This window comes from Dipodomys merriami, unplaced genomic scaffold (assembly GCF_024711535.1).
Source record: "Dipodomys merriami isolate MVZ:Mamm:240054 unplaced genomic scaffold, mDipMer1.0.p SCAF_24, whole genome shotgun sequence".
Classification (NCBI taxonomy): Eukaryota; Metazoa; Chordata; class Mammalia; order Rodentia; family Heteromyidae; genus Dipodomys; species Dipodomys merriami.
This window is the reverse complement of record NW_027203826.1, coordinates 4,938,323-4,954,155: the sequence shown is the minus strand read 5'-3', so window position 1 is coordinate 4,954,155 and position 15,833 is coordinate 4,938,323. Positions and strand designations below refer to the sequence as shown.

The following is a 15,833-nucleotide window of genomic DNA, read 5'->3' as shown; positions in this document are numbered from 1 at the left end:
CTGGATTTCCTTTTTAAATAAAAACATCCACAGTGTTCCAACATTTATGTCACATACCTGACAGCTGAAAGACTCCCCTACTTCCTCCCTAGATTTGGATGTACTTGCTCTTAAGCATCTGTGTTTACTATGTATTTTCATTTTTAATGCTAGTGCTGGGGCTTGAACTCAGTCTTGTCACTATCCTTTGTTTTTGTTTTTGTTTTTGTTTTTGTCAAAGGCTGGTGCTCTACCACATGAGCTACAGCTCCACTTCCAGCTTGTTGCTGGTTAATTGGAGTAAAGTCTTGCTTTATAAAGTCTATATCTCCTGAGTAGATAGGATTTCAGATTTGAGACACAGGCACCAGCTTTCTTAACTACATTTTTACATTAGAATAAACTGATAATTATAAGTTTTTTTTTTAATTTGGAAAAAAAGTGTGGAAATGTTTCCAGGGAAATATAGTCATCTTTTCGCCCTTTGCTGTATCAATTGACTGTAGTATCGGACAGCAATGAAGACTAGGATGCAGTGCTATGCCCAAGACTGTTAAAAGTTGTGTTTCTTTTGTAGCCTGAAGTCTTGCACATGATCTACATGAGAGCCTTACAAATTGTTTATGGAATACGACTGGAACATTTTTACATGGTGAGTTTAAATGGAAGCAGTTTTACTCACAACTACATACTCCCTAAAAGGACCTGGATTTCTTTCTTTTTTTTTTTTCGGGTCCAGTCGTGGGGCCTGAACTCTGGGCTTGGGCTTGGGCACTGTTCCTCAGTTCTTCAGCTCAAGGCTAACACTCTACCACTGAGCCACCTTCCCAGCCCCGGACCTGGATTTCTTGACTTCATTTTTAACAAATTCATTTCATATGAAATTAATGTCACTCACAAATCTTAGTCATAATAATAGTTTATATGGATAGATTTGGTAAGATGACCATTGTAATAAAAGACCCAAATGACACTTAAAAAAATATGGGCTACGTACAGTGGTTTACAGATTTATAGGTTTGTCTTTACCTACTATAATAATAATAATAAAGAAAAGCTGCCAAGTCTTCCTCAATACTATTCTCAGGGATGACTCTGAAATGAGAGTGGTAGGTATACAGCAAGACTGCAACCATTGCAATACAGCAACTGGGCTTTTAGTAAATTAAATATGTCTAGTAGGAAGATCATTTTTCTTAATCTTTTTTTGTTGTGCAATCATCTGAGTATCATCTGAATATACGCTGAAAATGTAATGTTTTGGTATCTTAGTATTGTGGTTTTTTTTGAGACAGAATCTTTTCTGTGTAGCCCAAGTTAGCCTTGAACTCCCAGATCTCTTGCTTTCACTTTCCCAATGCTGAGTGTACAGGCATGTACCACTATACCTGGTATGTCATTGTACATTTTTTAAAATCAAAATCTTTGCCACTGACTTATGAAACTGTGCTTACCTTTAGTTTCTTTGTCTATAAAACTGTAGTAACACTTTGTAATAGAGTTGTAAAAATTGATAGTGAATATATGTAAAATGCCTAGCATATTTCTTGATGTTTAAATGCTCACAATTTCCATTTTTTTATTTATATAAAATAGAGAAATACCCACTATCACCCTAGCATTCTTAATTAATTTCAACTCTAACTTTGTACTAGGAACTATTAGGTTTTCTTTTCAAAGTTAGTGATAATTAATATTATTAGATTTTAACCTGTGTTTGTGGTTGAAGATTTTCTTACTTTATAAAAGCAATGTATAATTTATGTTTTATGGTTTATTTCATCTAGATGCCAGTGAACTCTGAAGTCATGTATCCACATATAATGGAAGGCTTTTTACCAGTCAGCAATTTATTTATTCATCTGTGAGTATAGAGTGATTTTTTTAATTCCATCTTCATATTAATATCGAATTAAGCTCTTTAATGATATAGTTTTCCTTAAAAGGAATTCTGACATCTTTCCCTACACTTTATCCCATAGGTATTCAAAATTGTAGGTTACTACCAAACAGATCAGCCTCTTTCTCTGGCACTTCTCAGGATACTTTCAAATGAAATTCTAAGAGAGTATAAATCTAAAATTGTATGCCAACGTTATAGAGGCCTATGAATTCTTAAAGAGCCTGAATGTCTCCAAGAATGGGTTTTGCTTATTTGAATCTATAACTATCTTTGTATTTCATGAATACTAGTGGAATATGCTGAAAGTAGATTTCAGTGCCTTAGGATTCTGCATTGCAGTAGACTTCTGCCTTTATTGAGAAATATATTAGAAATCTCTTGGAAAATAAGATGTGTGCCATGACTTAGAATATAATTTCTAATACACTTATATATTCTTTCTCTTTATCTCCAAGGGACTCATTTCTGCCCATCTGCAGGGTGAATGACTTTGAGATTGCTGATATTCTATATCCAAGTAAGTGAGAATTTAAATAATTTTTCACAAATAACTAAAAGAAAAAAATAAAGTGAAAATAGGTTTTATTTACAAAGTGACTCTCACTCTTAAGGTTGAATTTTTTCATATTTGGAATTTTCTTTTGTAGGTTTACAAAAAATCTGTGTGTGTGTGTGTGTGTGTGTGTGTGTGTGTGTGTGTGTGTGTGTGTGTGTGTGTGTGTGTGTGTGTGTGTGTGTGTGTGTGTGTGTGTGTGTGTGTCTTGGTCTCTGTTTCTGTCTCTCTCTGGAACTGATTTTTTGAGCTTTAGGCCTCAGGTAAATTGTGTGTGTGTGTGTGTGTGTGTGTGTGTGTGTGTGTGTGTGTGTGTGTGTGTGTGTGTGTGTGTGTGTGTGTGTGTGTGTGTGTGTGTGTGTGTGTGTGTGTGTGTGTGTCTTGGTCTCTGTTTCTGTCTCTCTCTGGAACTGATTTTTTGAGCTTTAGGCCTCAGGTAAATTATATATATCCCCAGTCCCCAAAAGCTTTTATTATCTCTTTACATTTTAAAACTTGTTTAAACTAGACAGTATATATGCAGATAATATAAAAGTACAATGCTTTAAATGCTCCTTAAATCATTTATAACTATCCATCAAGTTATTTCATGTTGTAAGAGATTTAGTGCAGTCTTTTAAAATTTGTTCTTAATCTTCTTTTGAATCTCATAATGTTTCTTGTCTTTTTATTGGAATAATTTATACATATTATACTTCAACTAGTTCAAGTGTAAATTGAAAGTTTTTAAAAAGGTATATAGTATGGGACATTTACATGGTCAGTAAGAATTCCTTCCTGTTCATTTGTATCTGTCTCCTTTGAGCCCTCAGATCCCCATTCCTTGGCCATAGCTGACAGGTCTTCTATCACTGGCTTTGGTTGTTCCACAATTTCATATAAGCAAAGTCATACAGTCTGTAAGTCTTTTGTGTTTGGCTTTTTTTTTTGTGCCAGTCCTGAAGCTTGAATTAAGAACCTGGCTGCTGTCCCTGCGCTTTTGTGGTCAAGGCTAGTGCTCTACCACCTGAGCCACAGCTCTACTTCCAGCTTTTTGGTTGATAATTGGAAATAAGTGTTTCATGGACCTTATTGCAGGGGCCTTATTGGTCCTTAGATCTCAGCCTCCTGAGTAGCTAGGATTATAGGCATGGACCACCAGCCTCCACTTCTTTAATGTTTTTAATGTTTTTAATGTTCCCGTGCTGATTACATTTCTTAGTACTCTGTTTCTTTTTATTCGGAGTAATCTCTTGTAAGTGTATACAGCACAGTTTATTCATTGATCAGTTAATCAACAATTGAGTTTCTAATATTTGGTCATTATAAACAAAGCAGCTGTGAGTTTGTGTGGACATGATTTCATTTCTCTAAGTTCTAAGGAATAGCAGTACTGGTTCATGGGTAATTACATTACCTCCTTCTTTTACTTTTTCTTTTTTCTCTTTTTGGTCGGTCATGGGACTTGAACTCTGGGCTTAAGCACAGTCCCTGCGGTCTTCAGCTCAAGGTGAGCTCTCTACTGCTTGAGCCACAGTGCCACTTCCGGTTTTCTAGTTGTTTATTGGAGATAAGAGTCTCACGGACTTTACTGCCTGGGCTGGCTTTGATCATGATCCTCAGATCTCAGCCTCCTGAGTAGCTAGGATTATAGGCGTGAGCCACCTTGCCCGGCAATACTTTTTCTTTTACTTGCTTTAGACAATCTTCTCATATAATCCAGGCTGGCCTGGAACATGGGATTCTTTACATCCGAGTCCACAGTACTGGGATCATAGGTGTGTGTCACCATGCCTGGCTACATGCTTACTTTTTAAAGAAATTGTCAAGTTATTTTTCTAAGGTGGCTGTAAAACTACCAATATATGCTTATATTGATTGCTATATATCTACCCTGGTCTTAGAATTATGCATTTTTAATTTTAGCTATTCTGGAGGATGTATATGGTATCTAATGGTTTTAATTTAAATTAACCGATGACTAATAAAAGCAAGCATATTTTCATATGCTTATTTGCTATATTGTATCTTCTTTCATTAAGTTTCTGTTCAAATCAGTTGCCTATCCTTTTAAGTTGAATTGTCTACCTTATTGAACTGTTAGGCTATTCTAGAAGTAAACTATTTATCAAAAAGATCACTATGAGGTGTTTACTTTTTTTGTGTGTGTCCTAGTAAGAAACTTTAAACAAGGGAGGCATAAAGGCTTGTGACAGCCTAGGCTATATAGCAAAACTCTGTTTGTAAATAAAACAAAGAAATCTTGATGTAATTCAAGTTTCCTTAGATTTACTTCTGTATTTTACCTCAGGAGAATTGTAACTTTGCCTTCTAATCTTTCCATATTGTGTAAGGGAAATATCAGGGTTCTTGGTTTTTGCATGGGAATAGCATTATTCTAGAGAAAATTTTCCACTTGAAAGACACAGTTTGTCAAATGACAATTAATATACAATTGCATATCTATCAAAATAACAAAAATCCAAAACAGTGACAACATCAAGTGATGACAAGGATGGTGGAACAGCAAATACTGTTAATCTTTGCTGATAGAATTCAAAGTGGTAGAGCCACAGTAGCAGCGTGACAGTTTCCTACAAAACTATTCTTACCATACTATTTAGTAGTCCTGCTTTTGTGGTATTTACTAAAAGAAACTGAATATTTCAAAGTTTATATAAAATTTTAAGATATTTGGAGCAGTTTTGTTCACAGCTACCAAAACTTGGACATAACCAAGATATTCATCAGTGAATAAGCTAGTAAATCAGTACAGTGAAATACTATTGGTACTAAAAAGAAATAAACTTTCATAAAAAGACATGGAGGAATGTTAAGGCAATTTGACTAAGCCAAAGAAGCTAGTCTACAAAGGCTACTAACCCAATCCTGTGACACTGGCTAGTATGAATACCATTATAAACTATGTAGTTTGGGTGATGACGTTGTCAGTTCAGGTTCATCCATCTTAACAAATGAACCACTCTTAGGAACCTTGTCTAGTGATGCAAGTGTCTGAAAACAGCCAACTGCCAACAATTCTGAAAAATGAAACATTTAAAAAATAAGTTGGACATCTTTCTAGGCTTGCTCTTTTCTTCTGTTGATCTAAATGGCTTATTTTTATGTCAAGCAGACTGCCTTATGGTAAGATTTGAAGTCAGGTAGTATCATTCATCCAACTTTCTTTTGTGTTTTCAAATTTTTTTTGGCTGTTGGTCCTTGTACATTTTAGAATTTTCAGGTTGTTGTTTTTTACTTCCCCCATCTTTCCCAAACCACACTAAAGGGTAGCGGGATTGAGATTACTTTGAATGTAAAGTTCATTTAGGGAGTATTTAACAATGTACTGGATCTAAAGAACTGGATCTTTTGGCCCATGTATATGTTACCTCTCTCCATTTATTAAGGTTTAATTTATTTTTCCAACAATGCATTATACATTACAGAATGCAGGTCTTGCAAACATTTTGTTAAATTTACCACTTAAATTTTTAATGATTTTTTTTTACTTTCCTTAAAATTTAAGTTTCTGAATGGTTATTGTTAGAGAAATTCAGTTGATTTATATACAGAAACCTTGCTAAAATCACTTATTTCTAGTAGATTTTTTTGAATTAAATGTTTTTAGGATTTCAATTTGAGAGTTACATTATATGAGATCAGAGACAGTTTCCATCTTTTACAGTCTGGATGCTTTTCATTTCTTCTTGAATCCAATGCTGTCTAGAACTTCTTGTGTAGTGTTGAATTAAAGTGGTAAATTGATAAATTTTATTGTGAAGTATGATATTAAGTGTCTTGTTTTATTCATGTAGTGAGATGATCCTGAGGTTTGTATTGGTTTGTCTTCCACTTCCCCCAATCCTTTCATTTCCAGGCCTAATCTGCCATTAATCTCATCTGGTGTAGTATTTATTTCTTTAATTTTTTTTTAAATTTCAGAAGTTTGATTTAAGTCTCTGGAAAAACAGTCACCTTATCTTTTGTCTTCAAAATACTTTCTTCTGTACTTTTGAGTTAATGTAGTATATTCATAAAGACCATTTTTACATCCTACAAAAATCTATGTTATTCTATGTTTCTTTTTTCTTGTTAAGGACCATATTGTCATATTTCTTTACATGTCTTCGTATTTATTGGATACTAAGCTTAAAGGATTTTGTACTCCTGAATATTAGGTTTTTAAAAAATTTATTACTTCAAATATTCCTGATTATTCCCTTAACCTTAATATTTTGAGGTATTGATTAGTGTTCTCCCGAGAAGTTGGGGACCTCCTTAAAAGCCTCTGGAACTCTTTGTAGCTCTTTCCTCTGAAGTGCTCAGTCTCATTCTAGTTGCCTCACCCTTCCAAACTTCGAAATGCTTATCTTGACTAAGCATTGTTTCTGCTTATGGTCTCCCCATCTGGACCGCAGCTTGGAGCCCCTTACAATCTGAGTGCAAAATGTATCAAAAATATTTGCCTTGTTTGATTCGGGAGAATTGCCCCATGGCCTGTGTTCTCATATCTGAAATTTATTGCTTTGTGCATTTTGTCTGCTCTCCTATTTTGAGGTGAGATGGTCAGTTTGGTCTGTTACATGCTTGTGGCCAAAACTGGTTTGCCTAATTCTGATCATTAAAGTAAATCTGTGTTAACAGATTTCCCACACTTTGCTATAGCATGCAGTGTTATTTAATATACTTTGAGCCAAGTATATGATAGGGAAGGATTGATTTTCATTTTCAAATAATGTTTCAGAGATGTAATTAAAAGAATTGCTTTCTATTTCAGAAGCAAAACGGACAAGTCGGTTTTTAAGTGGCATTATTAACTTCATTCACTTCAGAGAAGAATGCCGTGGCACATATATGGAGTTTCTCAAGCAATATGTAAGATTTAAATATATTTGTGGGTTACTCATCAGATCAATAATAGCATCATTTATGAATTATTGATCTATCTTGAATTTTTTTTACAGGTAGAATTGAATTTGATACTATATTTATATGAAGTTGCAGCTTTTAGTTTCTGGAAAGCTTATTTCAAAGCAATGTTTCTTTGGTAACAGAAGCTGAGTTTTTGTTTTCTCAACTGAGGCTTTTCCTATATTAGGAAATTTTAGGGATGAGAATATTGATTATATAGTATAGTGTTCTTTAAATAGTTGATACATATATATATCAAATAGATCTGCCTTTCTGATAATGGCCTAGAGTTGTTTGTGTGGTTTGTCCATTTCTTCCCAGTTTTTTTTTTGGGGGGGAGGCGGGGGGATCCAGTTGTGGAGCCTGAACTCTGGGCCTGGGCGCTGTCCCTCAGCTCTAGAGCTCAAGGCTAGCGCTCTACCACTTGAGCCACAGCGCCACTTCCGGCTTTTTTCTTTTTGCTTTTGTGGTGCTGAGGAATTGAACTCAAGGCCTCAGACATGCAAGGCAAGCGCTGTATCACTGAGCCACCTTCCTAGCCCCTCTTCCCAGTTTTGAAGTAGGTTGACCTCAGAAAGTACCAGAGTAACATCAAACAATTAGATCTGGTGCTGTGGCTTCACTGAGCTACATATATACTTCCTTGCACAAATCATGCAAAGCTTATGCCATCTGAACATAATGAACACACTCAAGTTTATATATACTTGTACCCACATGCACACACACACACACCCCACACACAGTTTTGTTTGGCTAAAGATTTCTCATTAAGACATAGCTGAAACATCTGTCACCTCTACACAACTCTCTATGACTTTTTTATTTAATCTATTACCCCATTGTGCTGAGTGGTAACTTTTCTTTAATCCTTTTATAATCAGTACTATATCATGTTTTGTAATTTCCTTATTCATATTTGATGTCAAAGAGAACACTAATGTTAGTGACACTGTGGCTCAAGTGGTAGAGCACTAGTCTTGAGTTGGAGAACACTACTGTTTAAGTGTAGGAACTCTAAGTCTTCTTAAAAATTTCTAATCATGGTTAGAACTCAACTTTTGTGTAGCATGAAAAAGTTCTTGGGCTGGGGAGGTAGCTATCATACACAACCCTCAATATTTCAAATAAATAAAGTTAATTTTCCACAAATGCCTATTTGTATTTTCCATTTTTGGTAGTGAGCAAACATTTTGTAGTATGGAACAGTAGACCTTTTTTTTTTTAATATATCACAGAATGATGAAAACTAGTGATATGAGATTATGAAAATTACCTTACTAGAAAACCTCTGTGGACAAAATGCAGCAGTTGAATATTGCACACCAGGAGGCACTGATGAAGCTGGAGAGACTTGAGTAAGTGGGAGATTGACAAATCAAATGAATGTTATTTCAAATTGCAAAGTGGATTGTGAGTGGTATTTACAAGTCTGTAAGTCTATTTGAAGTCCCTTTTTATCTTCCTTAATAAATATCAGACTATATTTAAGTTTGAACAGATTTCCTTCTAACTCTTAATTATGTTACCTTAGGCTTTCTTTTTGTTGGTGTGACAGCCTGACTTGTTTGAAGTTTCTTTGACTTGCTTTCCTGAATTAAAACCAGAGTGTTTGGGGCTGGGAAGGTGCTCAGTGGTAGAGTGCTTGCCTTGCATGCACGAGGCCCTGGGTTTGATTCCTTAGCACCACATAAACAGAAAAAGCCGTAAATGGCACTGTGGCTCAAGTGGTAGAGCCTAGCCTTGAGCTGAAGAGCTGAGGAACAGCGCCCAGGCCCAGAGATCAAGCTCCACGACCAAAAAAACAATGAGTTTGTCCTATGTAGATAAGCAATACTGTCTAAACTCTTTCTTCAGATCAGTTAATGCTGATTAAATTTTTCCTCCTCTGACAGCTTGCTTTGTTTTGGACACAGGGAAGAATCTTTTAAGTGCTCTAACTTCTTGTTCTTTTTTGTATATGCAGATGCTTCTGAACTCATAGTACAGTTCTATCTGATGAACCGTCAGTAAATTGGAAAGTATCAAATTTAGCTTAGCAGCTGAGCATAGCAGTTCAGTCCACTGAAACTTGGGTTTGCCCTTATGATCTGATGAGTGGAAGCTAGAGCTCCATACCCAGTACCATCTATTCCTAGCTAGGGAAATAATCAAATTTTAAAAGTTTGAAGTAGAATGTGTATCATAAAGTTGAATATTTGTTCTGTGACTCCTTTGTAAATTAAGGGTCATCTGTACTGATTTTAAGAAGTGTTTTCATTTTTAAGTTATTTCTAATTTGTGGATGTCTTCGAGGTTGTGTGTTTCAGGTGATAGCTTTTCTGACCTGTGTCTTGTTTGAAAATCCCAATGAACATTGCCCTCACAGGCAACACTAAGCTGAAAAGACTAGGAATAAAAGGCAGATACTACAATTTAGGTTAGGAAAAGATGCCACAAATGAAGTGACAAATTGAGAGAGAATACTTATAGCATCTGATTCAAAGAATAATAACAAAGACTGTAGTAATCCTAATATACTAAGGATTCTTACAAACAGAGGAAAAGAAATAATTTAATGGAAATGTGGACAGAGGCAATAAAAAGGGAATTTAGAGTGGAATGAAAGCAGGTAGCTAATAAACCACAGCAAAAGTAAAAGTAGGGCAATCATTGGAGGAAGCTAACCCAAGAAGGAATGCCATTTTTATTTTATGAAGAGCAGATGCATAGATTTGATAGTAGAAACTTGAAGGTACTCATTTTATCTTCTCTCAGTAGGGAATGAAGGTCATCTGTTTTAAAGAGCTGTCATATGGAATTATGTAATTCACAAACAAAAAAGCAGATGTTTCTTCTAAGTTACTTGAGAGCAGGGAAATTTGTGTCCTCTCTATATCCTGAATGCGATAAATGTTTCCCTGTGTTTAGTTCTGTTCCAGTTGAAGAGCAGGAAGAGTTCAAGCAACTTACGGATGATATTCAGGATCTGCAACAATCACTGAACCAAGAGTTTCGTCAAAAAACGGTATCTTTTGTGAAATACCCTAAAGAAAAACATGTAGTAAGGGTAAAGGCACATTGCTTTTGTTTACTAGAGAAATCAAATATATTACTATGTCCATATGTGCCCTTTTCCATCTTCATTCAACTATGTAGTAGAGAGCTGTGCTAGTTTGTTTGTGTTGCCAAAGTTCTATAGTCTAGGTGAATTGAATTTTTTAGGATTCTCTTGTGTCTAGTCCTACTGTGTACTACAGCAACCTAGACACCACATCTCATAAGCACCTTGAGATATTTTACACATTTAGGGAAACACTCTGGTGCTCATTATTTTTCACACACTTCTTCATTAGTTTTCAATGTAGTTTAGTTTTAATGTTAAGTTACATTTATGCAGTTAGATTTAACTACTTCATGAAGAAATTCTTAGACATTTCTTGTGACATAGAAGAACTAAACAGAGGAAGTTTGAAAATACCCAGTCCATAATTTTATGAGAAATTAATAGGTGACTAAAGTTAAATCATTTTGCTTTTTTTTCATTATTATTTGTTTGAACCCTGGGCCTCAGTACTGTCCTTGAACTAATTTTGCTAAAGCTAGCATTCTACTACCACTTCAGCCACAGTGTCACTTCCAGCCTTTTCTGAGTGGTTTATTGGAGATAAGGATCTCACATATTTTTCCTGTCTGGGCTGGCTTTGAACCACAATCCTCAGATATCAGCCTTCTGAGTAGCTAGGATTACAGGCATGAGCCACCGGCACCTGGCCTCATTTTGCTTTTTAAAAAAAAATTATTACCTTGGGTTGGGAAGATGGCTCAGTTGTAGAGTGCTTGCCTTGTATGCATGTGGCCCGGGGCTTGATTCCTCAGTACCACATTAACAGAAAAAAACAGAAGTGGCACTGTGGTTCAAGTGGTGGAGTGCTAGCCTTGAGCTGAAGAGCTAAGGGACAGCACCCAGGCCCAGAGTTCAGCCCCACAACCAACAACAACAACCATATATATATATATATATATAATTTTATTTTAAAATTATTATTATTTAGGTAGTTGTGCAAGGAAGTTTTAATTCGACAAGTCAGATTATGAGTACAATGCATCTTGACCCATGTCACTTGTTCCAACATTCTCTGCCATCTTTAAATTAGAGTCATAGTAAGACATTTATTTTCTTTCTTTCTATAGACAGTGCTGCAAGAGGGAAATTCCCAAAAGAAATCAGATATCTCAGAGAAGACTAAGCGCTTGGTAAAGGTTTTTCTGTTGTCTAGCATTTAACGTTTGATTACACTGTGGGAGGAGTATTTTACCTGTATGTGTTATGATTGTCAGATGTTTCTCCATAATCTCTCCCTCAAAATGAAATCAACTCAATCTTTTTCTACTTAAAATTGTGACTGAGAAAATAAAAATGTACCAAAAGCCATACAATCTGATATATATATATATATAATATATATGTAGATCTCATATATATGCTTATATATCATGTGTGCATAAATTATTTCTAGTGTACATGTATATATAAAGATAGTTATTATGTTAATGGGTCTATATGGATGGACATTGTCTAACTTCGTTTTTTGGTTCCCTTTTGATAACATATACATGTGCTATGGTTATGCACATGTACAAGTGTATGTATTTGTATTTATTTACCAGGTTCTCGTATCTTCAGATAATTTTTTTTTTTTTTTTGGTCATTCATGGGGTTTGAACTCTAGGCCTGGGTGCTGACCCTCTGCTCTTCAGCTCAAGGCTAGCATTCTATCACTTGAGCCACAGTGCCCTTCCGGCCTTTTCTGTTTATATGGTGCTGAGGAATCAAACCCAGGACCTCATGCATGGGAGGCAAACACTCTACCACTGAGCCAACTTCCCATCTCTCTTAGGATAAATTTCTAAATTCAGACTTTTTTTTTTTTTTTTTTGGTTGTTCGTGGGGCTTGAACTCTGGGCCTGGGCGCTGTCTATCAGCTCTTCAGCTCAAGGCGAGTGCTCTACCACTTGAGCCACAGCACCACTTCTGGTTTTTCTAAGTGGTTTATTGGAAATAAGAGTCTCATAGACTTTCCTGCCAGGCTGGCTTTGAACCTCGATCCTCAGATCTCAGCTTCCTGAGTAGCTAGGTTTACAGGTGTGAGCCACTGGTGCCCGGCTTAAATTCAGACATTTGCACTTGACTGACTCCTGTTGCCATGAGTTAATATATTCACTAATGTTGCCAAACTTAGAACATACTGATTCATATTCCTGCCAGTGGAATATGACTGTCCCTTCTTCTATCCTTGCTAACACCAAAAAACAAACAAACTAACTAAAACAATAAAAACAATGGAGGAAAGAGGCAAGTTAAGAGACAAACCTGGTTTGCATTGTGGCTCAGGTAGAATGCTTGCCTAAAAAGCTTAAGCCTCTGAGTTCAAACCCATTCCATCTATATCCTTGCTAAAATTAAATGACTTTATTTTATTTTTCCATTCTTACAGGGAGAAAAAATTATTATAATTTGGTTTCTTTCATACTTTTGATTTTGGCCATCTTAGTGATTTATTATTATTCATAAACCATTGGAGAGCTTGCCTATTGTATTTTTTAAAGAAATTTTATAGATTAAGGAAATTAGCTAGTTTTCAAAATTTTTCCCATTATGGAAGGCTTACATTTTTACCTAGTGAGATACATATACTATATTCTCGTATCACAGTCTGTTTGGTTTCTCTATGATTTTAATCCTTGTGTTCTAGATTCTTCCCAAATTTATTTATTTTGGTTTTAGATATCCTTTATCTACTTATTCTTTTTTCTTTGTGTGTGTGTGTGTGTGTGTGTGTGTGTGTGTGTGTGTGTGTGTGTGTTAGATATCCTTTATCTACTTATTCTTTTTGTGTGTGTGTGTGTGTGTGTGTGTGTGTGTGTGTGTGTGTGTGTGTGTGTGTGTGTGTGTGTGTGTGTGTGTGTGTGTGTGTGTGTGTGTGTGTGTGTGTGTGTGTGTGTGTGTGTGTGTGTGTGTGTGTGTGTGTATTTGAGTCAGTGTTGTATTATATATGAAGCCCAGGCTGGCCTATTTAGGTCTAATTCTTTTAATTGGGTTGTGTTTTTGTTATTTATTTTTTGGAGTTCCTTCTATGTACTATATAATTTCCTGCCATTTAGCTCTTCTTTAACATTGGTAGGTAGGTGGGGTCAAGGAAGAAGTGTAATTTCAAGACGGTTGTTTTGTTTCACTAGAGTTTAGAGGCTTTGTTCTGGGAGATCAAAACAAAACCTTGTTCTCCTAAGATTGAATTAGTTTATTACGGGGAGAAAGATACGAAATAATTTGTAAATAATTATATAATTGCAAATCATAATACGTACATACCATAAAAGCACATATTGCTTTCCATTCTGTGGGTTGATTATTTCTTTGTTGCACAGAAACTTTTCAGTTCAACATTACCCCAGTTATCTATTTATGTGCTTGCATTTTGTGCTTTGCGTATTGTGTGACAGTCTTTTCCCATTCCAGTGTCTTGAAGTGTTTACCTCATGTTTTCTAGTAGTTTCATTCATAAATGAAATTCAGTAGAAGTAAGGATTTGCTTTGATACAAACACGCATATATTGAGCACCATTTCAGTGCTATTACTTTGTCTGGGTCCTGGGAGAACAGAGGTAACTTCACAACTCCAAGACACGTGGTGTATTTTTAAGCACATTAAATATATAGTGTTATACCTATAATACTTGTGCTGTTTATGGAAGAAATGGGAGCGAGGTTGTCAAGGATTAATAGAAATTGTGATTGCAGACAGAATTAAGATGGTGTGATATTTTATGAGGACCATAGTGATCACAAAAATATAGCTTAAGGTCTTGAATGTCATGCTAACAAGTTTGCTCTTTTAACTGTAGAAAGCTGTGAGCAATTAATCAGGCTAGTGATAATGGTCTGAATTTCATTCTATGCTTACTTGAGCAAACAATCCTAGTTTGTTGTTTCCCATTATAGAACTTACCAATTTTATCTTCATACTTAATTAAGGAAAATGTTTCTTGACAGAATGAACTAAAATTGTTAGTGGTTTCTTTGAAAGAAGTACAAGACAATTTAAAAACAAAGATTGTGGATTCCCCAGAAAAGATAAAGAATTACAGAGAAAAAATGAAAGATACAGTCCAGAAGCTGAAACATTCCAGGGTGAGTTTCCTTTTAATCTTTTTCTTTCTTTGTTTTTTTGGCAAATTCTTGTGTGATCACATGCCAGTTTTCTGCCTTCTGGATTATATATCTTTCTTTTAATATTTTGGACCTTTGTACCTCTTTTGTAACGTGGCTGGGGCAAAGATACTATGCTACAGAGGTTTGAGACTTTGCTCTGGGAGATCAAACCAGAAATGCCCCTGTCCATGTAAGATGGAATGAGTTTATTACAGGGAATAAAGGTGTTAAGCAACTTGCAAACAACAATAAGGCTCCTAATCATCATATGTATTATGAAGAATATGACTGTTTACATGTGTGCATAGGGCATGTGTGAGAAATCTGTGCCTTCTGTCCAGTTTTACTGTCAGTATGAAATTGCTGTAAGAACTTATGTCAATCTGTTTTTAGAATAAATTTTAAACAAGATATTAAAACTGGTTAGTAAATGAAATTCTAGTTTATCTTTGAATTTGTTATCCAAGTAATTTCTGATCATTAAAATTATCACTTAAGAATAGATTAAAAATCTCCAGAATTTGCTTATTTATGGGGAAAGTATGTTTTATTTAAAAATTTATATAACCATCTAGAAGAAAAGGGAATTGGACCTATACTTGGCACTACCTATAAAAGTAACTTCTTATTTAAAATTTAAGTGTTTAAGTATTTGATTTAAATGTTTAACAACTTTAGACATTGTAAGAGTGATCATGGATTATTTTTGCTGTATTCAGTTCAGTTTAGCTTAGAGTTTATAGTACTCTAGCTTTCCAAATGCTGGGATTCTAGAAGTATGCTACCACACTTAAGTAGACCTTTTTAAATTAAGAATGGAAGTCCAAAAACTAGACAGAAGTATAGACCTATTAAACCATATTTTCATTGCATATGCCAGGTAAAGGGGTTATTATTCACATAGAAAGAATATCTACAAGTTGGGACAATTACAAAGAAAAGTACAACTGAAAAATAGGCAATAATATGATTAGACCTTAAACTGAAGAGAAATCTGATGGTTAAGGCAAAGCAAGGAGTACAATGGTGGGAAGAAGGAAAATCTTTGTATTATTATATATTTAGAATTAGCCTTACTAGTAACTATTGGAATGAATAGGAAAGTTTTAAATAGTTAATACAATTGTCCTGGAATAATCAGAATTTTTTGTTTGAGAATTTAAGAATCGGCATAATTTTTTTTTTAATTGCTGGTACTGGGATTGAACCCACAGCGTTGTACATGTTCGGCAAGCACTTTACCACTAAGCTATCTCCCCAGCCAGAGTAAACTCTTTAATAGCACAAGTAACCTTTGGAAGGTAGGATAGTAA

At 35.1% G+C, this 15,833-nt stretch overlaps 1 protein-coding gene across 2 annotated transcripts in view; it reads left to right on the top strand.

Moving 5' to 3' along the window:
- Nuf2 (NUF2 component of NDC80 kinetochore complex) overlaps nucleotides 1-15,833 on the top strand; it is a 30,691-nt gene that overhangs the window by 4,452 nt on the left and 10,406 nt on the right. For both annotated transcript variants that reach the window (XM_070034057.1, XM_070034058.1), the window contains exons 3-10: nucleotides 557-631; nucleotides 1,767-1,843; nucleotides 2,338-2,399; nucleotides 7,195-7,292; nucleotides 8,613-8,686; nucleotides 10,239-10,335; nucleotides 11,502-11,564; nucleotides 14,362-14,499. In XM_070034057.1, the coding sequence (XP_069890158.1) occupies nucleotides 557-631; nucleotides 1,767-1,843; nucleotides 2,338-2,399; nucleotides 7,195-7,292; nucleotides 8,613-8,686; nucleotides 10,239-10,335; nucleotides 11,502-11,564; nucleotides 14,362-14,499 (684 nt within the window). The remainder of the gene's footprint in view (nucleotides 1-556; nucleotides 632-1,766; nucleotides 1,844-2,337; nucleotides 2,400-7,194; nucleotides 7,293-8,612; nucleotides 8,687-10,238; nucleotides 10,336-11,501; nucleotides 11,565-14,361; nucleotides 14,500-15,833) is intronic.